This window comes from Hirundo rustica, chromosome 12 (assembly GCF_015227805.2).
Source record: "Hirundo rustica isolate bHirRus1 chromosome 12, bHirRus1.pri.v3, whole genome shotgun sequence".
Taxonomy (NCBI): domain Eukaryota; kingdom Metazoa; phylum Chordata; class Aves; order Passeriformes; family Hirundinidae; genus Hirundo; species Hirundo rustica.
The window spans coordinates 20,776,515-20,804,418 of NC_053461.1; the positions used below are offsets into that span (position 1 = coordinate 20,776,515).

The 27,904-nt window shown below is 39.2% G+C and overlaps 1 protein-coding gene across 2 annotated transcripts in view; it reads right to left on the reverse strand.

Moving 5' to 3' along the window:
* Positions 1 to 1,539: 1,539 nt before the first annotated feature.
* FGD5 (FYVE, RhoGEF and PH domain containing 5) overlaps positions 1,540 to 27,904 on the reverse strand; it is a 78,957-nt gene continuing 52,592 nt past the window's right edge. For both annotated transcript variants that reach the window (XM_040076236.2, XM_040076235.2), the window contains exons 11-21: positions 26,835 to 26,906; positions 25,286 to 25,354; positions 19,415 to 19,498; positions 17,824 to 17,903; positions 13,526 to 13,625; positions 11,196 to 11,333; positions 10,205 to 10,307; positions 8,085 to 8,215; positions 6,261 to 6,389; positions 4,459 to 4,607; positions 1,540 to 3,729 (exon numbers count right to left, since the gene is read on the reverse strand). In XM_040076236.2, coding sequence (XP_039932170.1) covers positions 3,693 to 3,729; positions 4,459 to 4,607; positions 6,261 to 6,389; positions 8,085 to 8,215; positions 10,205 to 10,307; positions 11,196 to 11,333; positions 13,526 to 13,625; positions 17,824 to 17,903; positions 19,415 to 19,498; positions 25,286 to 25,354; positions 26,835 to 26,906 — 1,092 coding nt within the window. In that variant the 3' untranslated portion in view covers positions 1,540 to 3,692. The remainder of the gene's footprint in view (positions 3,730 to 4,458; positions 4,608 to 6,260; positions 6,390 to 8,084; positions 8,216 to 10,204; positions 10,308 to 11,195; positions 11,334 to 13,525; positions 13,626 to 17,823; positions 17,904 to 19,414; positions 19,499 to 25,285; positions 25,355 to 26,834; positions 26,907 to 27,904) is intronic.

The following is a 27,904-nucleotide window of genomic DNA, read 5'->3' on the forward strand; positions in this document are numbered from 1 at the left end:
TCCTGCTGTTCCAGCCACCAGCCCGGGAGTTTCCACCGTTCTAGCTTGGTGCTCTGAGAGTCCTGCAGGGGCACCGACGTCATACTGCCCCAGGTTTTTTTGAAGCAAAGCCCTCGAGGTTCCCGGTTCTGTTTTGTTGCTAATGCTGTGGTTGTTGTTTGTTTTACTTTGTTATGCACACTAGTAAAGAACTGTTATTCCTATTCCCCTATCTTTGCCTGAAAGCCCCTAATTGCAAAATTTTAATAATTTGGAGGAAGGGGATTTACATTCTCCATTCCAAGGGAAACTCCAGCTTTTTTTTTTTTTTTTTTTTTTTTTTTTCTTCCCCTTGTCTTTCTAAACCAAGACAGTTATGTTCCTAAGTTACTTGTGGGCTTAGATTAGTGCTTTTTCCCTTAGTACTTCAAGTACTTAAAGGAATACCTCTTCCCCTCACTGAATATTGTCTCTTTTCTTTCACCTTCACAAGCAGTGATATTCACTAAACATTACAGCCAACACAGTTTTTACTGCTTTTGTATCAAAGCAGCATGCAAACAGGAAAGCCTGGTTGGTATTCATAGCTGTATTGTAAAAGCAGCAGAGAATCAGCTCAGGAAGGGTAGCAATCCAAGGTCTTGATCAGCGGTGCTTGTGTTAGTGATATAGGATCTTGTCGTGTTGGTATTCTCTATCTCCAAATGACCTATACTTTGATTTGGAAGAAAAAATTAATATCTGTTTAAAAAACAGATTTTAACTAGGCATATACCATAAAATAGGTCTAAATATTATTTGTAAATATTAACTAATAACCTTAATGCTTTTAAACAAATCAGTTAATAAACAGAAAAACTCTGAAACAACAAATGGGAGAATCCCAGATGTTGGCTGAACAGCTTGAACATTGTGACGTACTATTAAATTTTTTTCATAGTATTTGTGAAGACATGGAACAAAAGTGGGGGTTTTTGGGGTTTTGTTTTTGTTTTTTGTTTTTTTTTTAAGGAGTAATGCTTCGCTATAAATTAGTAAGAAAAAGCTGTGTAAGTAAATGTCAGGTAGTAAACTGAGTATATACCTCTATTTTAAGGTGTTCACATTTTCTAAAAGGCAATTACTTGGTTAACTCTGAAATGCAAATTTCTGTCTCTGTCTGGTGCTTGCTTTGCTCAAATCCAGCTAACAGTGGGACTGACATTGTGAGGACATTTTCATTTTTTTGCTCTTTATGCTGAATTGAGACCATTTGTATCTGTAGCTGAAGTCAAGATGAAGTAAAGTCGGTGGGCTTTACAGAAGATAAATCAGTGTGACTGAAACATGTCATCATACCAATTAGTTCTAAGTCCTGTTTCTACCAGAAGGCCTTCAGTACCATCTGATCTGATGCTCTTCCTTAGTTTGTCAGAGAACTGTTTAATAGGCAAGTGTCTGTTAACAGTAACTGAAACTGCAAAGTTGGAATTAAAGAAGGTAATAATGTAAAGGAAGAGCCTGTAGAACTGCATTTATGTTTTGCTTTTATTTTTCTACATTACTTAAACCAATGTTTAATAGCACTCTATCTTATTTTTTACAACAAAATATTTTCTTGTTCATTTCTCGCTTCTAACTGAAAGCTTCATACAAGAGTCACTAAATGTCAGCACCTGAATCTTCATAGTATTGTCATTCTGTAGTGCAGCTTTGTTTTGTTTCAGACCATGCTTAGAGATCTTGCTCTGTATTCAATGTTGTCTTATTTTTCTTGTCAGTGCAAAATGTTTTCAAGAGGGGATAAACATTTACAATGCATTGGTAGCAAGGCCATGGCTCTTACATGAAATGAAGAACTAACCTTGCTGTTCATCCATTAATTAAAGAACACAAAAGTTTTATTTTTCTCTTTTCTGGTTCTGTTTGCACATGATAATATATGCTTAACAGAATGGTCAGACTCAGATGTATTAAAAAAACAAAACAAAACAAAAAATTTATTTTTCATTTAGTGGTAGATGTGCATTTGTTTCTTTAAGCTTGTTTATCCAGGTGATAAACTGATCTACCTTACCATTTGGATATATATTATAGACCTTTAAAATAATGGACAATTCTAAAAAATTTGTTAGGGACAAAAATTCAGATATCCATTAAGTTTCTTGAAGAAAGTGAAAAATGAAAGTTATAAAAATTCCCACCAATATAATTTAATGTAAGTAAATTGTTGAGCATGTTATTTTTATACAAAGATATACTTTAATCATAGATGTCATTCTGTTCCTCAGTTAAATATTATGACTGAGGAAATATATTACGACTGAGGCAAAACCACTTTATTGCAATGATTAGAACACCACTTTTCAACCTTCTTTATAAAACCCCCCAACCAAAACACTAAAAAACCCCACCCAAAAAACCCCAACAGCAACAAAAGAACCCAAACAAACAAACAAAAAAACCCCAACACAAAACGCCCCCACCCCCAAAAAATTTTAAAATAACCCAACAATCCCAAACCACACCAAAAAAAAATCTCACCTCCCAAACTCCAGAGATCTATACCCTCAGCTGGTCTAAAGCACCACAGCATCTTTGAAGTCACACAGACACAGCTGGCTGCTGAGAATCCAGCCCTGGTGATGTAGTGCATGGCAGCAGTCTGACATAGGACAGGTGTGGCCCCAGGAGTTCCAAATGACTCCAGCAGAGCAGGTTCAGACAAGTGCATTTCAGCCCACCCAGCAAATTTCAAATGCTGTGCTGGTTATGTGGATTAAATTTTTGATGATATTTTTCATAACAAGAACAGCAGAAACAACAGGAATTTTGAAAATAAAGATACAGTATTTAAATAGATGATAAAAATCTTAACACTACTAGGTAGATGTGTTAAATAAAAACTGTCTGTATGTTTATAATAAATTAAAAATAACCTTTGGGCTTGAGTCAGTAGTATTTAGAGTGAAGTGATAATTCAGCATCTGGATCTGTAGAGCTACCAGAGTGCATTTCAAAGTACTGCAGTGATATGAAACTAAACCTTTAACAGAAATTATACAGTGATTTTTGTAAAATTATAAATTGATAGTAAGTAACTATGTTGGAACATAGTGAACTGTTGGTAGACCAGGTAAATTGTAGGTGTTGTTCTTTCATTTTCTGTGGAAGCAATTTAGCATATGCAGGGCATAATATCATGCTGACACCTGTTAATGGACGAGTAATAAATCAGGCCGCAGAACTCCTTAGAAACATGAAAAAAATGAAGCTGTAGTTCAATAAAAATGATAAAGTGCTTTAAATGATCATTTGTTGTTTACTGCATCATTTCTCATGTCATGGTAGACATCAAAACCAAACCCAATGTAATATGACAGTGCTCTGGAGTAAGTAAAACTGAGTCTGTTACCGTGGTCAATATTTCCATGTATTTTCTCATCTTGATGTTAGACTTAGTTTACTGTGGGATCAGAATATAAGCTTATAGTACAGGCTGAACTTCCACAGACATAAAGATCACCATAAATAATCTCTTATCTTGAAATTTTCATTTGCAACAATGTGGATGTAAGAAGAAGGAAGAAAAAGAGCAAGCTGGGAACAATTCAGATCCAACGTGTGTGGCCAGTGGGCCTGAAATACACTGTTCAGTTTTGTAAGTCAGAAGAGAGTTTCTGGAAATGTATAGAAATCTGAGAATTTATTCCAAGTTCATTGAACGAAAGCTGCTATAATATGGATGCTTCTTCCATGGCTTCAATCCACCTAAAAAGTAGAGGAAAGAAAAACGGTACATATAATTTTTTTTTATTTTTTTTTTTTTCATTTTAAGAAAAATGTGTATTTTAAGAGCATTAAGCATGACGAAGACTCTATTCTCCATCCCAGCTCTAATGAGGAACAATAGTTCTGTTATTAAAGCAGGGAGTTGAGTAATGAGATCTTGCTTTTATAGTACAATCTTGACCAGTAATTTATTGTAAAATCTCAAAGACAGTACAAGTGCTTTCTTAGAATAGGAAAAACAAATCTGGTGAAGTATGATCTAAAGCAACAAAATATCCTATAAACACGAATTTATTTTTCTGTATGTCTTGCGGTGTTGGATTTTTATTACCAATTTTGTAACTATCTTATTATGTGAAAGCAGTAACATTATAATGGGAAATCCAAACAATTATTTGTTGATGAGAAAATGGGTAAATAGAACATATAAATTAGAAGTTTCTCTATAGTAATCACCTTTGACAGACTTCTAGCTATGACTCTTGAGGCTGAGTCTCTTTACCTACAGAAGGGAGCAAATTCTCCTTTCTGAAGGAACTGAAAAGCACCAGGTGGATTTTTAATGTCAGTCAAGCTAGTCACATGCAACCCGGCTTAATCAAAATTCTGAAAGCTGTTTGTTTCATCTTTTATGAAGGCGTTCTGAAGTGAAGGAGGGGGAAATCCCTACATAAGGTCACTGGCTAATGTGGAAGTCTATTCCCATACCTGTGTGCTGAATTGTTATCCTCTGCTCGGAAGCTATAAAAGAGTGTCTGCTTGTGGTAGAGATGAAAAACTGTATCCATGCTTCCTTCCTCCTTTTCTGGGGCAATAGTGAAACCCAACAGAGGCAAACTTTCTGTAGCAACTTTGTCCTGAAAGTGAAGAAGTGAACCATAATTTAGAGAGAAGGCTTGTAACAGTTTGAGGGCTCTTTTTGAAAAGCAAATGACACAACCCCTCTGTGACAATTCTGCAAAAGCAGTGTGAATGTTCTGCTGGATGCGCAGCTTTTAACCCAAACAGGAGCAGTGCCTGTATACTGCACATGTTTTATCCAATCTGAGTCTTGAACACTAGCTCTCAAAGTCCAGTTCTTCATGATCATCCACATGGCCATGAAGGTCAAATTAGCTGTTATTTTGATAGCTGTCTTTGACATTATGGTCCAGGAGGCGAACTTGAGATTATTGAGAGTACAGCAGCTGAGACTCACTTCCAGTTTCGCTTCTTTCAATCACTTTTATTTGCTGGCTGCAAGTAGTAGTCCTTTTGGTACCTTGTAATTTCTTTTCACAGCACTAGTGACTTTTTAGAAATCTGCTCTTTCTCAAGCAGCACATACACTTGCCAAAAGGCCGTTTGGAAGTTTCCTAGCTAGTAATACAATTAATCAGTAATTTACTCCCAAGAAAATTCCATGGATTTTGTTTTGTAGACACAGCTTTGTACAAGTTAAAGGAAACCATAAGCCTTAATGAAATCACAGTTTAGCTGTTACTGATAGTTGGAGTTTTGGTCACTGTATTTAGGTAGATTATATATGTATATTGCCTTTCCCTCTGCTTTTAGAAGGTAAATTGCAGACTAGGACTGTAAAGTAAAACATTGTTGCTTTTTCCCTATTGCTGAACTGGAAATGATTACTTTTAAGGTTAAAAGAGATAAGGTAATTGTGTTGGATACAGAATTTGATGCTAATGATCTGAACTGCTGGCCAAATCATGGATCCCTTTCTGACTCAATCTCCTCATGTGTTTAAAGGGCATAACATTGCTTCATGTAACCATCACAGGAGTGATGATGATGCAAGTTTAAATATCTGGTATTTGCAAAGTATTCTAAAACCTTGAAGTACCAAGCATTGCTTTGACAGGTTTTTGCATTCTATAGCCTTTATTTGAGCAAAATGAATTTTTGTTTTTGCTTATAAAATCTATCCATTATAACCAAACTTTATATCACACTTCAGGTTTATCTGTATTGCAGTTATTATAAAATAAGAAAAGGGATAAAATACATAAATATGATCTAGTTGATACTTAGCCTCCTTGATTGTAGGGAAGACCTTACAGGCTGACACAGCAGGCATTGTCCTCACTTCTGCAGACTGCCTCCTGTCTTTCCCTGTTGGTGCTAGTTGGACAAGCCTATAGGATAATGTCCTATTTATACTTGCGAAACTACTAGAATCTCCCCCCCACCATAGTACTCTCTATCTACAAAAATATGTGGCAGTTACTAAGTGCACCAGAGAACACCGAAGGATCTTGATGTCTTTAGGTGTATAAAGTTCCAAGTGGTTGACAATTTGTAATAGTCTGAATAGTAAGAAGTCAAATAATGAAGGGCAGCATGTGAGGGCCGCCAAGCTAGGACTGTGGCTGAGCCAGTCTGTTAGGATTAGGCCTCAGAAGCAGGTAGTTGTATGAACTACCATTTATACATTTCCCATTTACTGGTCTCCTGCCCATAGGGAGTAAAGGAGTCTCAGATAGAAAACTATTTCAAGTCAGATTGCACAGTACCTCGTTTGCTATGTAGGTGTAGAGGACTTTGCCTTTGATAACAAACCAGCGTTTCTTCCAGTGTCTTTTGCCTCCCTTACATCTGCTGAGGTAACCACTGATGGTAGCTCCCTCTCCCGAGGCTGCCACCTGGAGCAGGGTAGGAGAAATCAGGATTTGTAACAGTAGAGGCTTTCCCCCTCCTGATTAAGCATGTTTGAATTACACCAACCACTAAGTGAAACCATAAAAGTATTGATACAGAAAAAAATATAAGCATGGTATTATGGTTCTTTTTAACTGTTTGAATGTTTATAGTTAAACTTAATTCTCAGAAACTCTAATGGAAAATATGCAGTTGAGTTATTATTGTGGTCAGTAAGTTTATAGTTCTGAAAAGCCAAACTTGTCCCTTTTCCCACATCTAGTGTTTTTTGGTGCTTTTTGTACATGCTTCCAGAAGTGAATTACAGTCTTGTGGCTGAACACTTTTGAGACATGGGTATATTTAGGACCTTGCTGTGCTTTTATATTAATGTTAATCACTTTGGTAATGCCTTGGTTTCATTTTTGAAATAATATTTCTGAGAATACTTGCTCCTCTCATAGAAATATTTTAGGTGTAAGTGCTTAATGTTCTTAAAAATCCAGGTTTTGAATAGATGGAACTGTACACATAAACACATAGAATGCAGCATGCACATTAGTTACAGCAGCAAACTGTAGTAGTATTGGATTTGGAAACAAAGGGCAGAGATTCAAAACCAGCTTTTGTAATACTGATACAAGAGATGACGGAGAATTTATACAGCAGTGTTTTGCAGCAGAACAGAAATGTTCCAGGACCTGGAGTAATGCTATTGTGAGATAGTTCATGTTAATAAAGATGTCCGGCTTCCCTGCAGATAGAAAGGTGATGCTTTTTTCCTCACGGGGTTGAAATTCTGCTTGCTAGCTCTTTGAGTACTCAATTTGTGTGTTTGTATTACATGCATGTATCTTTGGTACAGTTTCATGAATAAACCTCAAGAAATTCCAGTGTCTCGACTGTGCTATGGGTTCAGCAATACGTTTGCACCCTAGTCTCTTTAATACAATGATAAATGCCTGCAGGAAATGGGACTACCTTACTGTACTCAAGTTCAGTGGGCAGTTTAGCTACCTAGAATCAATCATCAACATGATTGGCACCTTGTTCCTGGAAAGAAAACGAATACAATTGGAGAAATCATGTCCCCATTGAAATTGGTGGGAATTTTGTTTACATTGGTGAAATCAATATTTTACCCATTTGATTTGAAATAGTTTTGTTTGAGCTGGAGGGAAAGTGCCTGGTGAAACACGTATGCTCTTGAATTGACTGCCAAGGACTATTCATTAAGTAAGTCTATTTCCTAAGTAAGTGTTTTTTTTTTTTTTATTTCTCTTCAAATCAAAATAAGATTTCAGAAGTAAGGGTCTTGTCAAGAAAGGTAACTGGAGAACAATTTATTATGTTCCATTGATCTGCCCTCTTGTTCTACCTAGTACATTGAGAGCATTTTAGTTTTTTCAAGACTTCAAAGGCTTATGAGCAAATTAAAGTACCATACTCTAACTGAGTTTCTTGTGGGGCTCAAGACACTTCTGTGGTATCTTTAGAGCCCAAAGTATTTTTGTATTTTAGACACAACTATGAAAAGAAAAAAAGAAAAAAAGAAAAAAAGAAAAAAAAATTGCACAATGAAAGTAAACCAAAGCATGTGCTGAGCCCACTGCACACAGTATAAATTAAAACACAGCTGCTGAAATATGAGCACACAGTTTTCTATAATTCCTGGCCTTTCTCAGACAGCTTGGTCCTACCTCCATGAGAGCTGAAGGAATTCTCTTCTGTTTCTTAAAAGATGAATAATGAATATTGTGGAAGACAGAGGAGAAGGCATTGCTTGAACACCTGGATGAAGTTGGAGGGAAGCTCACACTTAGTGGCCGCTCTGCAAGATTAAGAAAATTAGAAAGGGAAGGGGGAAATAGATAAGTAGGTATATATCAGGATAGGGGAGATACGTGATACACTAATATAAATGACTAATGAAAATGCAATGCCTCCTCTATACACAGTTTTTATTTTAGCCTTTCTTTCAAATCACCTTTTTATGGCTGATGAGTGGGTTCCATGGCTCCCTCAGTTAATGTTACCAAACTAAAGTTTCTTGAAAAGGCCTGTAAGAAAGCTGACAAAGCACAAAACAGCTTGTTGTGTTCTTATTTAAAATGAGCATTAAGCAAATGGCTTTGACATCTCTCTCCTCCATGTTCTGTAACACCTTTCCAGGATAGGTTCATTAATACAACCTTCTTTCTGTATGAACCAGTCATTCTCTTCGAATTCTGCATGGGAGACTGTTATTCTGGATCTGAAAATTTCCATTAGGCTCACATGTCTGAGTTCATTTCTTCGTGATTTCACTTCTGGCAACACATTATTTGAAAGCTCTTAGTAAAGCATTAGTTTTGACACAATTGTGAGTTACTGTTTCTGGACACATAGTGGCTTGGGGATGCTTTTTTGGCTGTTGTGATAGCATCTGTTTATGTGCTTTCTTGGCTAGTGTGAATTTCTTTAGTCAGGATGGTAAAATGAAGCTTCATCTGTCCACACCTTTTTGCTTGGCAATGTAGTAAGCTTACTTTTAGAGATGTCTGCTTGAGTAGTTGTGTAAGAAAATTATTTCCTGTTCACTCTCTGTTCATATATTTGTAACTCACTTTCCCTTTTGTCTTTTATTTGGATATGTACTTAAATCAGAAAAGAGACTTATAAAGTAGGATAATAATACAAAATTCTAGATAGGTAGTAGCTATTCTGCTTTGAATTCTGTAACTAAATAAACTCACCCTGTAGAACAGCTCTTAGTGACTGCACTTAGCCTCAGTATTTATTTTTGTAAAAACTACAACATGGATGAGGACATTGAAGAACTGTAAAGACATTGTTTGTTTTTTTAAAATTAATTAGAAATTGCTGGGAATAGTTACCGCCTATAATTACATCACAGAATAACATAGTTCAGTTAGAACTTATGACAATCTAGTCCAGCTTCTTGACCAGTTAAGGTTTTCCCAAACATTAAAACGTTATCAAGGGCATTGTTTAAATGTCTCTTAAACACTGAGAGGAATGGGGTATAGATCACCTCTCTTTAAAGCCTGTTCTAATGTTTGGCCACCTTCTGGGAAAAGAAAGGTTTCCTCTATGTCAAATCAGAACCTTCCCTGCTGAAACGCTGAACCTTTACTCATGTGTCTTGTCACTGAATCAGACGGAAAAGAGATCAGCACCACTGTTTCCATGTTCCCTCCTCAGGAAGCTGCAGAAAGCACTGAGGCCACATTTCAGTCTCCTTATCTTCAGAGGAGGCAAACTTATAGAGTCTTCAGCTGCTCTTTGTAGGACATTGTTTTTATAATTATTTTGGTTTATCCAAAGGCCAGGGGAGCTCTCAGAGAACCTGGCTTATAATCATAGAATCCCAGAATGGTTTGAGTTGGAAGAGACCTTAAACCTCACCTTGTTCCATCCCCTGCTGCGGGCAGGGATGCCTTTCACTAGACCAGGTGGCTCCAGGCTCTGTCCAGCCTGGCCTGCAACACTTCCTGGGTTAGGGCAGCCACAGCTTCTCCAAGAAACCTGTGCCAGGGCCTCATCGCCCTCTGAGCAAAGAATTTCTTCTGTATATCTAACCTATGCTTCCCCTGTTCCAGTTTGAAAAAACAGTTTGCTAAACTTGATTTTTTGGCTTGCTAAAAAAGTTTTAGCTGCCATACAGCCTGGCTCTCCCAGAATCTCAATACACATGCCTCAAACTTGAAATGAGGAGTACTATTTAATAAAATGCAATATAGAAGGAAGGTTCTAAATCCTTCCCATTATATGAGCAGGAAATTTATTTGTCAGTTTTGCAAGAATTAAGGAATCTTACCTCTTTTCTTAAGTTCCACATAGCAGCTATCACAGACTTTGGCTGCTTGATCTTTGAGATATTTCATGGGGTACTTGTTTCTTGAACAATTTCGACATACAATCTGTTTCAACAAGAGGAGAGCCACTTTAATATAAATTTATAAAAATGCATATACAAAACAAATCCCCTGAGCTGGCTAGGAGAGGAAGTGGAGCATGACTCACTCCCAAGTCTATGGCAGTCAGGAAAAGTCTGCTGGTTGAAATGTGATTGCCATAGTTCTATACTGTTGTAAGCCAAGCAGAATTGGTCACTCTATGTGGTTGCACACCACTGCTGTATCCTTCTTCCCAGGAATTCACACCTATCCTACCGCTGAATCACAGAAAGACAACTTTAATGCTACTACTGGTTTTGTAGCTTTGTTAGTAACATTGTTTTGTTAAACAAGCCTGTATGTTCCTTCAAACCCTGTGTATGTACAGATTGGGGTTTTTTTCTGCGGAATTAGAAAAAGAATTAAGTTTTTTATCCTATCAAAAATCCCTGGTAGTTTTATTAAAATAATTTTTAAAATCCGGTTAAAAAATAGCCATGGTTTAAAACAGTACTGCAGATTTATGTATACAGGCAAATCTCTAGAGTTAGAGGTTAAGAGACAAAACCAAGAAAGCTTATAGATTTCCCTGAGCTTTAGGGCAAGAGGCAACAGCTCTTTGGAGCAGAGAGGAAACTTTCCCTTTAGTCACTGATCAAAGCACGCTTTACTGCTGAGTTTCTTCACTTTCTTTGGAAGATCATTTTACCTGCTGTTAAAAACTATTACACTGTTATTCCTTCTAGCAACATTAGAAACCTAGATAGGTAATTTAGCAAAGCCCTCACTGGTTCTGTGAGAAGTCGAATTCTGATCTTGATGTTGCTACAAATTTTCAGGTTATAGCAGTGGCAGCCAGGGTCCTAGAGGTGTGAATAAACTCCAGCCCTGAGAAGCTTGCGCGGCTCTTACCTTCCCGCAGGCATGACAATGATGTCTCCTCAAAGTGAGGGTAAAGTCACAGCCACAGTTCATGCACATCATGGCATGGGACACAGGCACCAGTGTAGGAGGCCTCTCACCCAAGGGTATTCCAAGCCTTTCCCTTAGCTTAAAAATCATAGAAGAGTAAATGAAGAAGCATCTACACTTCCTAAGTCCACTTAGTCTTGTTGCATTACATACAAATCTCTCATTTCAGTCTACTGTCACCTGCTAAGATCCCCAAATTTTCTCATTCCTAATGCACTCTTATATGAGTGACATACAGTTGCTTCAACACTGAAAGATTAGTATATGCTGCTGTTAAAGCCAGAGTCACAAAAAGTAAAAATCCATGTAAATCTATTTTTGGTCAGGCCCTGACACTCTCCCACATCAGAGAAGTACCTGACTAACTGCATATGAAAATTGCAGGTAGGAACATGAGTTAAAAGCATCTTTTTTTTTTTTTTTTTTTTTTTTTAGCAGCTTTTGAAATAATATCCATAAAAAGCTCTACAACCTTCAATCAGAAAGCACCTGAGCTCTTTGTCATTACACCTGGGATGGCTGTGTGGTAAAGGAAGAGAGAATAAAGAAAACAGTAGAACCAAAGAGGAATTTACCCCACTCCAAATCTGGTCTATGTTTTCTGGTTGATCTCAATATCTGTAAGCAGCTTTAGAAAATGTATTTTCTGTTTCTAGTTCTTGAAATGCACCGCATGGCAGTGATGTTCAGGTGCCTGTACTCCAAGCCTAAGGAGCCACAATCAGCGGGGAACTGAACGCACTCTAAAAAGCTGTGCTACTTTAGGTTCGGCACCAAAGTATTATGGGTGCCCCACTGTCAGTTCACAACAGCTCAGCGTTTGGCACAAGTAGGACAAACTTTTGTGCTTTTTTGAAGGATTGTTTCGTATGTGGAAATTTGACTTCTGCAGACACACAGGATCTAAACACAGACAAATCAAATTCCTCCAAGTTTCTCCATGGGCACATTCAAGCTTACTCCAGAGGCAGAGATGCTAAAGAAACTGTTTAGTCATTTGTTGTAAAGGGATTTGTTTTAGATTACTAAACTGACTAATTTCCAATTTTTTTTCTGTTAAATATTTGAAAGTAGATTAGATACAGGCCAGAAAAAAAGGCCTGATATATTTTTAAATTAATTTTTTACTTTCTGAGGTCTTAAAAAATTCATTTATAGAATGGTTTCATTTGGAAAGGAACCCTGAAGATCACCTGGTTCAACCACTCTGCTCAGGCAGAGACACATAGTGGCAGTTGGCAAGAACTGTGTCCAGGTGTCTTCTGAACATCTCTAAGGATGGAGATTCCACAACATTCTCAGGCAACCCCGGGTGCCAGTGCTCTGTCCCCCTCAGGGTGAAAAAGTGTTTGCTGCTGTTTGAAGGAATCTCCTGTGTTTCAGTTTGTGGCCACTGCCTCTAGTCCTGTAACTGGACACCACTGAAAAGAGCCTGGCTCCTTCTTCTTTGTATCCTCCAGGTATTCGTACAGTAGATTCTCCCTGAGCCTTCTCTTCTCCAGGCAGAACAGCCCCAGCTTTCTCAGCCTTTTCTCCTGTCAGAGGTGCTCCAGTCTCTTATCAGCTTTGCTGCCCTTTGTTGGATTCTTTCCAAGGTTTCCATACTGAGGAGCCCAGCATTGGACACAACACTCCAGATGTGGCCTCACCAGTACTGTTTCTTACTTAGTAAAACTGGGGTTCTACAGAATCTAAAATAACATTTTTACTTTTTGTCAGATGCAGGTTTTGCTTCCTCAGCTGGGAGTAGAACAACTGAAAATAGTGAGATTAATAATATGCATAAATGCATTGGTACAATTCCAAAATCGCTGGTGACGTTTGCACTGGTAGTCACTTTATTGTGTATATGATATTAGTATAATTAATGGGTAGCTTGGGGTTGGTGTTGTTGGGGTGGGTTTTTTTGTTTTGTTTGTTTGTTTGTTGGTTTGTTTGTTTTTGTTTTGTGGTTTTTTTTGTGTTTTTTTTGTTTTGTTTTGTTTTGTTTTGTAATTAATCCACAATAAATAACTACTTGTTTGTCCTTTAGGACAAAACAATCTTTCTCTAGAAGAACTAAGCAAAGGCCACAGAGTATGGAGTGTGACTAATGTTTCAGAGGTAGCCCATGAGCTGTGACGAGTTTCGTTGTTCAAGCTTGGCATACTCGTTTAAATGAAAATAGAATGTCTGGCTACTAGGAACTCTGCAGTGTATAACTCTCCTCCTTTCCACTCTCTTTCTCTCCTTTCCCTTTTCAAGCATTAAAATATTTGGTCTCCTTTTACCTCCACGCTGCTGTGGAAAGTCGAAGTCTTGTGAGCTTTGCAGTCGTCTGGGATGTGTTTGCTGATGCAGCTGTACCAGTCATCCCTTTCTGAGCAAGAGCTGGGGAATGAAATACAGCAGAGCAGTCAATGCCATGCACAGCAGGGACTGAAACAAGCTGATCAGAGGAGACAAGTTTCACTTCATGAATGTTTGCTTTTCCCTACTACTGCAGTAAACTGATATTTGTCTGACCAGGAACAAAATTGACTGTTGGACATATTCAGAGTGATGATTAGTGTAGCTCCATGCTTAGGACTGTGACTGAGAAGGAACTAAACGCCCATAATTTTTTTCAAAGTAGTCTCTGGTTTTGCTATAAGCTGCTCAATCCTAGACCACACAGGACAATATGAAGTGTCTCTTTTTGTCCTGTCTGCTCTCTTTTAGGCACTCTAGTGCACAGTATTGGCATATATGGGTTGCTCAAAGCAGGCGTATTTACGCTCATCTCTACAGTGGGCTGCTTAGATGAATTGCATGTTGGGAAATGCAGAAGCGTAATGCCCACGGTGGAAATAGGAGTGATTCAATTTTCCTTTAGCTTCTTCACAGACAACCTCCAATCTCCTGGAACAGAAGAAGCCATGGACAGCCATTAGTGAAGGAAGCTGGGCGTTCCCTGGAGTTGCAGTTGCACGTGAAGGCCAGTAATTCTCCAGACTGGCCCCTAGATGCCCCCTGTGCACAAGGCAAACCAGCGAGCACTTCCCATTTCCTTTCTAGTCCAGCTATCCCCAAAAAGCAGCAGGGTGCCTCTTATTTCACAGATGCATTTGCTTTGTTACAGCCATGAGGTATCCTGCCTGTTTTAGCTGGTTTTTTCTGCTGACTTCAAACTGTGCACTTCCTGTTCATCTGAAACTCTGCACAGCTCTAACAGTTTCTAGCCACAGTCACAGGAGGGAATGTAACTCTCCCCTCTCCAAATCATACCAGCCACTCACGTTAAAGTTATGCACTAGACTTTGTTGTAATAGCTAGCAGTGGCACTGTTGCCAGCTGCTGTTCAGCTGTGATTTCCTCACGCTGTCCTCACGAAGTCTTGTCAACAAGACATCTGAGAACAATTTGTGTTCTGTGGTCTTTAAAAAAAAGAGCACAAAAAGAGAGGAAATGCCAGATTTTCTTGATGATCTTTGACTTGGCATCCCTCTGCACTGTAAGTCCTTATCTGAAAAACATCAGCCTGTGCAAAATTCAACAAGCATGGAGCAGCAACTCTGAGTGTATGTTCTACAAATTGGCTAACCTCTGTAAGCCAAGGATCTATGTTGCATGAGATCACCTCTGTCAAGGCTCACACTACTAGTCATGGAATCCCAGAATGGTTTGGGTTGGAAGAGACCTTAAAAATAATCTCATTCCGACTCCCTGCCATGGGCAGGGACACCTTTCACTAGACCAGGATGCTCAGAGCTCTAATTAGCCTAATCACTCCTTAATACTACCAGAGTTACCATCTGTCAAATTACACTTTCTGAGAAATCTGAAGATACCTGTTTCTTCCAGACAAATCATGTCCACTGCCTAAAAAACACTAAAAGAAGTCCTGAGTTTCCTGATTTAAACACTTGTCTTGCTAATTCTTTCATGGAAATTCTCTTTACTTGAAACTTTAGATATGATTTTAAAAAATCCCAAAAACCCATAAAGGAAATCATGGCTCATATAGTGATGGAAATTAAAGCCACTTTAGGAAAGACAGATAAGAAGGACAATATGCTATCAAAAGTCTGATATCTAACTGGCCCCTTTAGCCTCCACTCAATTAAAAGTATCTAGGAAGTAATTGCAGGGTTTTAGTGACTAAATGTGGGAATAACACCCATTTGCTGATGAGTAAGATCAATTATGCCAATTTGCATAGGCCTGTTCTTAATTAGCTATTTGACTGGTTGCATGAAGGCTCAGAGGAACTTTTGCTGAATCTCTGACATTCAGAGAAGCTCAGCCCTTGATCCACCATTACCACATTTAGTCCTTGTGGGATTTTTTTGATGCATCTTCTATGCTGACCTGTCAGTTCTCATATATTCATTATTAAGCAAATAGAAGGAGAGGGTCAAGTTGTCACTGCATTTCACTAGACAGCAGGGGACATCCACAGAGCACAGAAATTGGATCAGGATGGGATTTTGTCACAGCACTACCACTATTGCTGTAAATTAGCCTTTTTGGAGGTAATACTGATTGTGTTCTCCTATTATTTTCTCTGGTATTTTATATAAGCACCACAGGGTTATCCCTGTGTCCAAGACTAATATTTTTGAAATGCAAATAAAGATATAAGAGCATATGAGCCTTCTCCATAAAGGTGCTGTGCTCAAATCTGTTAGCAGCTCCCCACTAAACCAATAATATGGCCCTTCAGGTGAATGAGCCATTTTCAGCAGGAAATGGAAAGACTCTACAGTGCCATCTGCTCATACAGCCTCTTCTGCTGACTTCTGCGCTTTGGTCATCCTAAGTCTACTGTCTTTAGTCCCTGGCACCCATGCTGTATTTCCTCAGTTGACTCACCTTGTCTCATACAAATATAAAGACTTTGAGATTTGCATTTTGGTTGCTAACCACGGCCTTTAGTGTAGCTTGCAGACCCTCAGTGTGAGCAGTAAAATATACAGGCTTTAGGGATAGTGGAAGCCTTCTGTACTTTTCTCCCTTTGGTGCTTCTTTTGGTGAGCATAACAGGCCAAGGATGTTGTATAATGCAGTTAGGAGAGCATGCTGGCTGCTGGCTCACTGGTATCTCATTAGCTCTGCCAGCCAGTACAAAAAGGAGGAGGAATAACTGTTCTTGGGTGACTTACAGCAGATTGGTCGCAGAATGAGCAGCGCAGGGAGAAGGAAGGGGTTCTATCCCAGCCTCTGTCTGTCTGTTATCAGAAGGGGAACCTTAGTCTCAGGTCCTGATTCTAGCTACTACCAAATAAACACAGCTCACAGTTGCCTCATAGACTTTGTTTATGCTAATCAAGCACGGACTTGTTATGAGTACAAAACGCAAAGAAACATCCTAATAATGGAGGCAGTGCATCCCAAGCTGCTCACTAGGGATGACAACTTCAGTTGCTCTGGGGAAAGGGGACATGCAAGAGAATTTCCCTTTTACAATACAGAAGGACTGTACACATCTTACTTTTATAACTGATAGGTAATTCAGAATTACTGTGAGTATATTTTGAGGATCATGAAGAGTGTGGAAGTCTAAGGAAATCTCAGATATGGTTATGTTATAAAAGGAAATGGACCAAAAGGCTTTGGCAGGTAGCTGAGCACTGCCCACAGATGGTAAGTGCTCTGGGAAGGATGAGAGCTCCAAATTCTGATTCTGAATAAGAAAGTGCAATCCCTGTCTTTCTCTTGTGTTGTTTAATTTAGGAAGTCTGCTGTGTTTCTAGGTATTCTGTTGCACGCTGTAGTTGCAGACTTATGGTGCGTAAGTCCATAAAGCAGTGAAGAACTTGTTATTTGGAAGAACTAATTTTAATACCACTGCTAGTGTGCTATATCTTTTGTGACAAGCTACATGTGGAAAACAAACCAGTTACCTTTCTGCTGTAGCTGTAGATAAACTAGCGGGATAGTTTTGGATTAGAACCATGAATAATACAGTACACTGCTATCTTCCAATCAGAAATTGATCTACAATCTCTTTTTGGCACTGGCTTGGGATCCTAGGACAGAGATCTTGACTCCCATTTGCAATCAATACTAGCAGTACACAAGCTCATTAGTGAAATTCCTTTTATTAGGAAAACCCATGAGGTTGTCAGTAAGGTTTAATTTTGACTTTGACACTTAAGCACTATTAAATACTTTTATATCTGTTGCATGGTATTACCTAATTACTATTTTCTTGGGGAGTTTTACAGCCCTAGAGGTACAAGGTAACAAGGGAATTCATAAAAGAGAGATACAACAGGCTCCTCTTCTCACAGGGAAAGAATGTGAGAGAGAATGGAAAGTATCCAGGCTTCTTGTTTCTTTTTTCTTCAAGGTATTATCAAGAGCCAGCTTCTAGTCTCTAGGGAGTACATTAATTGAATTAGTTACAGTTTATGAGCCTCACATTTATAATGAATGTTGATTGCGTAATCAAGTACTCAGCCATTGTCTGTCACCAATAGCATACTGAAAAATGCTAGTTAAAAAAGAGAGAGACACCATTTCAGTCTTGAGTATTGGTTGGACTATTCTAGAGATACAGCTCTAAAATGTAATACCCCCTGCCATGGACATTTAGGAACAGTACCTTGCTGACAGAGTCAGGCAATGTTCATCATTCTCAATCTTCAGGATATTTTGGGCTTTCTCTATCACTGGGCAACTGACCTAGAAAAAAATACCATGAACATGAATGTGGACATCAATTAAACTGTCTATAACCAGTACACCAGAGAAGTCTCAGTGCATATGACATCTAATATAGCGACCATTTATTCCATATTTCGATGCAAAAAGATGGGCATTAGGGTTTTTTGTATTGCTGTTGCAACAAGGAATGATCTCTATTTCAATATCATGGTGTGCTGAAGGAAAAAAATTGCTTAATCCAGCCTATAAAGATGAAGTATCTGTGAGGGTTCAGTTTTAATGACAGGCTTAGGAGATGTTTAGTCTGCCAAGTGTCAGAGCATTTTGGTCTATGCTTGTAATGATTAGAAATCACTTTTTTCTGACATGCAGGCATTATACAGTGAAGCACTTCAGTTCTGTGATGTCTGTCTGCAGCAAGGCTCTTTAACAGCAAAAAAAAGAGACCAACTTAAAAGCTACAGCTCAGCTAAAATCTTTTCCCTAGCACAGAGTATATTAGTAGCCTACTAATAGCAACAGCCAGTGAGGAGAAGCATAGTTTCATCGTTTCATACATTTTTGTTAAAAAGCATCATTATGTTAGTGACTCAGTGTTTCAAATCTACCTCAGTAAGTACTTGCTCCACAACTCCTTTTCACTTAACAGTAGAATATTTTGGCAATTCCTAGGAATAGCTGGGATCCCTGAGTTAGTTTTAAACTCTCGGGTCCCTGGGGTGATCAGCCCCCATCACCTTTTCACAACACCTTAAACTTCCTATGTCATTCCACTGAAATTAATGATTAGTAATTCTCATCTTGTGTGTTTTGTTGATTATCAGACTCCTGACTTGTCACTTCAAATCCCCTTTCATATAAATACAACCTGGAATATTAGCTATAGAACAGTTATGGAGGTCTAATAGACCTCTTTGGTCCAATATCTCCCGTTGCATAGGTTCTGGTGCCAATGAGTACTTAGGGAAAGAGTGTAAGGACAGCTTAATTGTGTTTGTAATTTATAAATTTATTGAAGAAGAAAGTGGTTTCGTATCACTGCATGAAATTGCTCCCAATACACCTTTTCCCCGTAAAGTTGGCTAATTGCTTTTTGAACCATTAATGCTTTAGATGAGAACACTTAAAAGGCACATGAAAAGCAGCCATGTGTAAATTTTGAGCAGGAGTTTAAAACCAGGCAGACTAAGTTCTAGTGAATACATTGAAGGGAACAATAATGCATTGGCTGGAGACAAAATGGGATAATAAATATTTTCTGTTTCCTGTTTCATGATGAGAGGGTAACTGATTTTGGCTTGTATTATTTATGCAGTCTGAATAAGGCTGTCATACTAAGTCACAGACTTAATCTTTTTATGTTTGACTTTTACCATTTTTCCTTCTGTCTCTTGTAAGAGACAAGGGAATGCCCTGATAACAGGTCTGTCCCCTCTTTCCCCTTGCTGGATATGAGACATAAACCAGAAAAGCACCAGCAGCTCACTGTAAAACTTTAATTCAAGCTTTTAATACAGGTGAAGCATTACCTTAATGCCTGACACAGCCAAGGTGTTTTTCAGTCGGTATTTGCCATCCTTCTGGGGATATGTGTACAGCAGAACATCATTCATCTATATGAAAAGAGAGACAAGATCAATAATTTGCAATATGGCTTGCAGGCCTGCCTGCCCATTCTCCTGGGGGGGATACCTGGAACAAGCTGTACCTTGATGAACTACTGGGGCTGTCACCTAACTCTAACCCTTTCCTAATATCCAGCCTAACGTCTCCTGACAGCTTCATGCCATTCCCTTGCATCCTGTCACAGAGAGCAGAAACTGGTGCTGCTCTTCTACTGCCCATTCTGAGGGAGCTGCAGACTACAATGAGGTCTGACCTCCGTCTCCTCCAGGCTGAACAATTCAAGTGGCCTCAGTCACTCCTTGTATGGCTTCTCCCCTAGATTCTTCCTCATCTCTGTGTTCCACCTTTGGATGCTCTCTAACAGCTTTAGCTCCTTGTACTGTGCTGCCCAAAATTGCTCACAGTACTCAAGGTGAGGCTGCCCCAGTGCAGAGCAGAGCAGAGCAGAGCAGAACAATCGCCTCCCTTGCCCTGCTCGTGATGCTGACCCTGATGCCCCACCCCGGACAGGGCTGCCCCTCTTGGCTGCCAGGTCACAACTGACTCATATTCAGCTTTTGCTGACCAGGACCCCCAGGTCCCTTCTCACAGTGCTGCTCTCCAGTGCCCCATTGCCCAGTCTACACTACAGGGTTGTCCCTTCCCAGCACTAACCCTTGTTAAACTTCATATGGTTTGTTAATTGTTCATCTCTCAAATTTGTTGAGGTTTCTCTGCAAGGCCTCTGCCCTTGAGGGAGTTAACAGCTCCTCCCAGTTTAGCAGGATCAGCAAACTTAGTATCCCTTCAAGTCCTGAGTCCCTGTTGTTCATGAAGATATTAAAGAGCATTGGCTCTAAAAGGGGCCCTGCAGCACCTGGGCACTAAGCCCAAGCAAGTGAACTCTTGAGAGAGATTTTCAGGATCCTGACATAATCTGTTATGAGGCTTCTTGTATAGCAATCTCAATTTATTTTATTTATTTTAAAAGCTATATATCTCTTTTAAAACCTGCTTATTCTTTTATTACTGTTGATAAAGGATGACACCATTATCATGACAACCCTGATTAATATCCCAAGATTTTACTACATATTACTTTGTTTTATAATTGCCCATTGGAATTTTTTTCATCCTTTTTTTCTCCCTATTTAGCAGTAGGCTGTGATTTGGAGGTCCCACTAGCCACAACTTGACACACTGAAATTATGACAAATATTTCAAATCTTGTGAAGCGAGGCATACATATTCACGAAGAAAGGGTTTTCACTCACTTCCTTTGCCACATGCACAGTAAAGACGTTAATGATGGCCATTTGAATGGTATGGGCAGAACTAGCATCAGTACCAATGGTTTCATGCATCCTCCTGCTTCAACTGTCCTGTGTTCCCTGAAGCAGTGACAATTGGCTGATGATGAAAGCTGATCTTGCAGCCTCTCAGAAAGCTGCAGTACAGGAGATGGACTGCTAGAACCTTTGGGAAGTTCCCACAAGTCCCTGGGCTTCAGACACACTTCTGGTTTGTCAGAATACTTTTGAATAACTGGGATTCCCAGACTGCTCAGAAATTGATATTGGAGCACATACCCTTATTTTGCATTGCTTCATGTACACACATGTTCCCCAAAACAACAGTTGACAACACAGAGAAAGAAGGATATGACTCATCTTTAATTCCCTTTTTTTATGCTACTGCTTTCCTTTTCCCCCATCTTCTTTTTACAATTCTCTCTGTTGTGACAGGTATCCAGTAACATTAGAGGCAATGCAAGTTTTCTAACCTACAGTGTTCAAACTGATTTATGCAAACAAGTTTATAGTCTGCTGAACTGCTGGCATCCATATGTGGTACACTCTCTGTCTAAAAGCTTCTACCACATGTTTGTTTTTTCTGAATGTTTTAAAGACTAGTTAATTACAAACCCTGTCTTCTTCTATTCAAGTCTGAGTTAAACATGCCCTGAGTGTCAGTGGAGCAGTCTGAATGTGTGCTGGAGCTGTGTCTTCCAAACTGTGACTCCAAAAATCTCCTACACTCCAGCCCTGCCAGATAGAACATTAAACAGTCTCCCATTTGATAGCAGCTTCCTGCATCCCATTTTCAAAACAAGCGGCCTTTGTAGAGAAATTCTTCGAAGGATGAGATAAGAGACAGTCTCTGAGTTGCAAAGTCTTGTGGTTGAGGGGCAGTTAGGGGACCTGCCAGTTTCAGCAGGCCATACTGTGCTGCACAGAGGCCACAACTTCCTTGTAAACAGAGACTGGACTCAGGAAACAGACATACAGCAAAACTCACGGAACATCCTGCCAGGAAACACCAGATTCAACAATACCATCAGCCTGCACAAAACAGCCAGCTCAAGTAACATTATGATACACACAATATCATAAACATTTGAAATGTGTCTTTACACTGTCATGCCTGTATGGGCTGTGCACAGACATACAGTGCTCCTTATGGGCAGATACATGTTCACAGCACACCACTAAAGCATACCTCGACAGCACAGGCTAAGTAGGAGTCTAGCACACACCCAAGTTTTACAGCATAGTCTTAACTACAACTTCAGTTTGATGGGCTCGTCTTCTGGGATGTGTAGTGAATAAATTCTCAGGGTTATCGTTCAGTGTGTTTCTTGCTCTGAAATTCTCTCTAGGTCCTGGTCCTGATTTAGCTTCAGTCAGAGTAAGTTCGGTACTAAGAACTTCAGAAAATGCTATTCATGTAAAAATCTCTGGGACAGTGAAGGCTAACACACTTATTCCATCAAAGCTAAGCCAAACTACATCTAAACATGCTAGCTTCTGGTGATCTTTTTGAGTTGCTGCTGACATGTGAAGCATTATAAAGAAGTTCTGAAAGGTTTGGGTTTTTAATAATACACAAACCTGAGTTTTGCAAGTGGCTTCAATGGATTATAATACGGTCCTTAGAAGATAAAGGCTTTAAATAAATGTCAGTTTTAAGAGATAATGTTTAGGAAATTATTCTAGTCGTGGGGTTTTGGCATCGGTTTTTCTTCCACAGTGTCCCCAGGCATCAGAATCAAGACAGCACTGATATTTTCATGTAGGCATGGCCTGTTAAGATGTTGGCAGTGATGGTTAGTAGGGCCTTAAGACCTATGCTTAAGACAATTAACATGCAATAAGCATGCTGTATACCAAGATAGAAATATGCTGACATAGCTATGCAGTAGTTGTCCTGCTGTATCCACAGGCTAAATAGTCCTTTAAGCAATCCAGGAGTGATAGTCGCATGGCAGCGCAGCAGCCGCCGCAGCCACAGCCGCAGCCAGCTGTGGTACCACTGAGATTCCCCGTAGCAATAGTAGTGACAAGCAGATAAAGCAAGACCATTCAGGTGTTAATGCAGGAATTACCATATTCCACAACAACTTTCCTGCAGTTTCACCATATATGGAATTGCTTTGCAAACTGTGGAGCATTCATATGGAGGAGGCTGAATTTAAAAAAAAAAAAAAATCACTGAACCCAAAGGTAGAATTTGCCAGTAAGTTTCAAGTAGTTGCAATGATCCAATCACCCTGCCCCTGCTGGAGATACAATACAGGAAGCCTGAAGTGATTGCAACTTCAGTGTGCTAGACCAGGAAAGAAGCCAGGTTTATGTGTCTCTTGGTTTTTGAAAGTGACCATTATGACTAGCTCCACCCCATCCTTTTCGTGACAGCACATTTGGTCACAGTTTACCTTGCTGACTGAAAGAAAGAAAAAACCCACTTTTGCTGAGTACTGAGAAAAATCTATTAACAAGACATTGGCTACTGTAATGTCTCCAGCTGTCAAGAGACATTTCTCTCTCTGCAGTTAACATCTGACTTCGAGCATCTGAATTTTACCCAGGAAATAATTCCTAAGTCAGAGTGCCAGAAAGTATTTTCTGTGCTTGCTTTGTTCCAGTAATACCGTTAGCCTCCTGTGACTTGTGACCTTCAAGCTGATATAACCATTTTGGATGACTTGAAATTTATATAAGTTTATCCCACGTTTAAATTACTTTCCTCTCAATGTTTATTATCAACCTGATTTCTGATCTTCCTTTAAAATTCTCTATATCAGTTACATAAGCTAATTTGTAGCACTTCAGTGTTTGCCATAGTAATGGGTTATGATCGCAGCAACACACACACTGGAAGACTAAAGTGTAGTGATGTCTTGGAATTTTGTCCCAGCTTTAGCCACAATTCTAAAATAGTTTTGAATAGTAGCAAAGGCAAGTGTTTCAGAAGAGAGATCAGTAGAGATGTAATTATCATCTATTATTAAGTGGTCATCAGTAGACTTCAGAGTTACTGCTGCTGAGGACATTGTTTAAGACCAGCTCCTGGAGTTTTTGGCATAGCCTTTTTCCTGGGACAGTCACAGAAAATCATGATTTTGACATTTATGGCACTACTTACAGTCCATTGATGCTAACTCTGTAAAACACAACTGCAGCTATCTCATATTTGAAGATTTGTGTGAAATCCGTAATTTTCAGTACATGAAAGTCTGAATTTTTACCGAAATGACTGAAACCATCAAAAAGTACAGCACCAGCACTTTGTCCCATCCCATCTAATCTTTGATTATGACTGCAATATGTGTTTGAGGTGGGAAAGAAGATTGTGCATACGCTCATGCACAAATAGGAGTTTTAAGTAAGAGGGAGAAATAAGAAGGAATATTGCAAAATATATGGCTTCTGTAATAAGCCATCTTTCCCCCTTACAATGATCCCTTGGTGAAAAGCTGTCAGCACTTAAAGGCATACAATTAATTTATTTTAAAATAAATTCTGCAAGCAATATTTTAATGTTAATAGCAGCAGTAATACTAAGTTCTTTATGGCTTTTATCTGGGAGGGAGCTCTAAAGAATTTTTTGAACTTTAACAGGTAAGCAGGTAACAAAGTCCTAAGACACAGGCAAGTATCATATTCCCCTTCATATTGATAAGTGCATAAAAATATGTGTGGTTATACAATAAGCTACCTGAAAAGTTGAGAACAGAGCTCAGGAGCCTGGAGTCACAGATACTCTCTAACTGCTCAATGGAGTGTGTAACGCAAAACAGAAAGCGTAAGTGTTCATAGTATATCTCCAGAACAGTGGTGTTTCATTTGTTTTGATTTACAAATACTTGCAGTAGGGTTGTGGACCCTTGTAAAGAGTATTCCAGCCAGGTCCATTTTTCCAATTATCCTAGAGGAGTGTTGCAAACTGTCACTGAAAACTGTTCTAATCTACACTAAGCTGGAGATGTGTGTTTAGAGGAACCAAACTGAGGCAACGCACAAAATTAACAGGAAATTTACATATACGTGGACAGCAGGAGCTAAAACCCAGTCCTTCAGTTTCAAAGATACAAATCCCTCCCCAGTGTGACCAAAGGAAGTTTTCAGCTACTTTAGCAGTAGGGTATCCTCTCTTGCTTCTGATTAAATCTTTTAAAGTCTTAGGTCTTTTAAGTGTGCAGCTTAATTCCTGAAGTTATTCAGGAGTTCTTCTCTTCCTGATCCCCTTAAAAACTTGCACTTCTTTGCAGAAGTATGTCCTGGTGAAGGCTGTATGTAACTGTGGCACAAGCAGAGGGTTCCACAGCCCATACCCCTGTATGTGGGGCCAATGGGATGCATGAAAGGACTACAGCCCTATTAGCAACAGGAACTAACTCACCACATCACTGTTGATGGTTAAATGACTTGCAGCCTAAAATCTGCCAGGCTTCAGGGTTGCACACATGCATGGAAATATATGAGAGAGACAGTAAAAATATTTAAAAATCTTACCAAGAACAAATGTCGAGGATGCCTGGTTTTGCCAGAGACTTTCATCAGCGTTCCCTCTTTAACAAAGATCTGAAAGAGAAAACAGCAGATTGTAATCCTGAGATTTCATTTTGAATCTCACGGCGAATAGAGATTATTTCTCCTGGGGAAGGAGCTACTCCTGTGCCATTCATCAGCACAAGAAGAGATAGAGAACCTCAGCACTTGTTTCTAGCCTTACTCCTTATGATCTGGCTTAGTCTTTGCCCAGGTTAGCTCTGCTGCCCTTCATGGCTTGCATTTGTGTCAGTACAAAATAGGTTGGAAACCCACTTGTCCTCAGCCCACTCTGTCTGCACTGTAGACTGTGCTCAGAGATGACTGTCACACATTGAAAGCTAATATATAATGGGCTTTAGAAAAGAATTCTTGTCTTTAGAAATCCTCTAAAATAGACCAAAGAGAAAAGCTGAAACCTTGGGGTTTAGTATGCTACACCAGCTTAACATAACTACATATATAATTTGTATAATTTTGCAAGCACAACACTTTTTCAATCCATCTTGTTACTATGTAATGTAGGTAGGACTGCATATGTAAGCAGCTAAACTAGCACACTAGAACTTCATTGCAGTAATGTTTGAAAAAGTCTGCCATAATGGAACTATGTCAGTGGATTAACCGTCATCTGCTCTTTTCAGATGGAGAACAGATTCTAGTGTACTTTTCCACTCTAGAACAGTTTATAATCAGAGACAAATCCTGCAAATTCTGTATGCCGGGCTTTGTTAAAGCATTACCTGGTAAGGGCAAGTAAGATTACTGATGTTAGAGAGAAAAACAAAGGTTGACCGCAATATTTGGCTTAGTATTCTTAAGCTATGAGTATGCATGCCTTGCAAATTGCTTCATGAATTTTGTTAAAGATATTGGTGGACTGAAGGGAAATTCAGAGCTGCAGAGCTCGAGAAAGAAATCTTTTGAAGCATCGAAGCAGGTTTGACCTGAGGAAACTGGACAGGCTTGAAAGTAAGAAGAAGAAATTTGCATTTGATGTGGATAGCAAGACAGAGCTGTACACTCTCACATTTCTGTTGATGTGTTTCTTAAAAACAGCATCTTGTATTAAAAGCCCCATGGGGGAATGATGAAAATATAAATTTGAAAACAAATTAATTGCCCTAATTTAAGGTTCTTAGCCAGCTATATAAAGGGCAGAGCCTTTTCAGGCTGCAAGCAATTCCTGCTAGATTTGCAGCTGTTTGACAGGAGTATATAAGGAGGAAAGCAGTATCTCCATCAAAATACATTGCACTTGGGGTATCTGAGGACAGCTGAAGTGAAAAGCCTATGTTAAAGCAGGGACAATGCATGTTTTTCCCAGCATGATCTTCTTTTTGTGCACTGCCAGAGTGATGTTTTTTACACAAAACAGTGCTCCAACTCGTATCACAATTGCTCAGTAAACAACATCTGTAGACATCTGAAATGTGGCCATTTACATCTATGCAGATGTGTTGCTGGCCAGAAACAATTCCCTTACCAGCACAGGTCAGCCTGCAGCACTCACCCTTCCTGGCTGGAGAAGGCCGCTCTGCCCTCTCACACTGTGCTCAATGTGAACTAGCTTCTGCAAGTTTTCCTGGGAGAGAAAAACAGCATTTAGAAGGCTGCATGGAGACTGTTTTTATACAAGCAGGCAAAATTTCCCTCACCCCTCCTCGCCATTTTATTTCTTTAGAACTGATATTACAGAATTAGGTTTCAGAGGGAACTGAGACCAAGGATTTACACCCAGTAAGTCTTCTTCCTGCTTTAGGGATTTTACAAAACCTCATCACCTGCATTCACATCTGCTGTGACCTTCTACAGTTCTTTAACCTGTGACTCCCCAGTTCACCTTCCAAAGGAAGTGTAAATACCAAACTTCATGATATCTGTACATTGGCTTCTTTGCCAACTTTCTGGCTCTGTGAACTAATAAAATAGGGACAGGGACAGAGACAAAGTACAGTATCTTCTCCAAAGGCCTGTGCATAAGTGCCATGACACAGATAATCCAAAGCATGCTGATACTTTAAGACTCTTGCTAGGATAATCTGAAGATTTACATTCTGGATAATGGATTCATGCCTTTGCAACAGGGGATTTAGGAGGTACACTAGTAAGCAGGCAATGAAGTTGCATTTCTGCTTGGATGCTTTGCAAAAATCAGGAAGTTTATGATTCAAGGTTATGATTCTGATACTATTAACTATCTACCTGGCCTTAAAGCAGTCACTCATTGAGCACTGGCACCAGGCATGAACTTATCTATGAGGATGGTAAATAAGATTAACCTAGATAAGTCTGTGTTCCCATAAAAAAACCATCAGAATATATGAGGGAAGAAGGGATGTCTGTACCTTTGCAATATTGCTAGTCTTTTCAAATATCCTTCCATTTAGCAGGTGAGGCTATTAAAACAAAGGCTTGTGCACAGGATTTAGCCATGATTTCTATCTGATCAGAACAGTAGAATGGGCTGCCTAGCAGCAGTGAATCATTACTGGAATATGCCTAAAAATTAGGAGTCTCCTATCTACGTTAGCCACTGTATCCTGTATCTTCAGTTATACACCCAGATAAACTACAGACTAA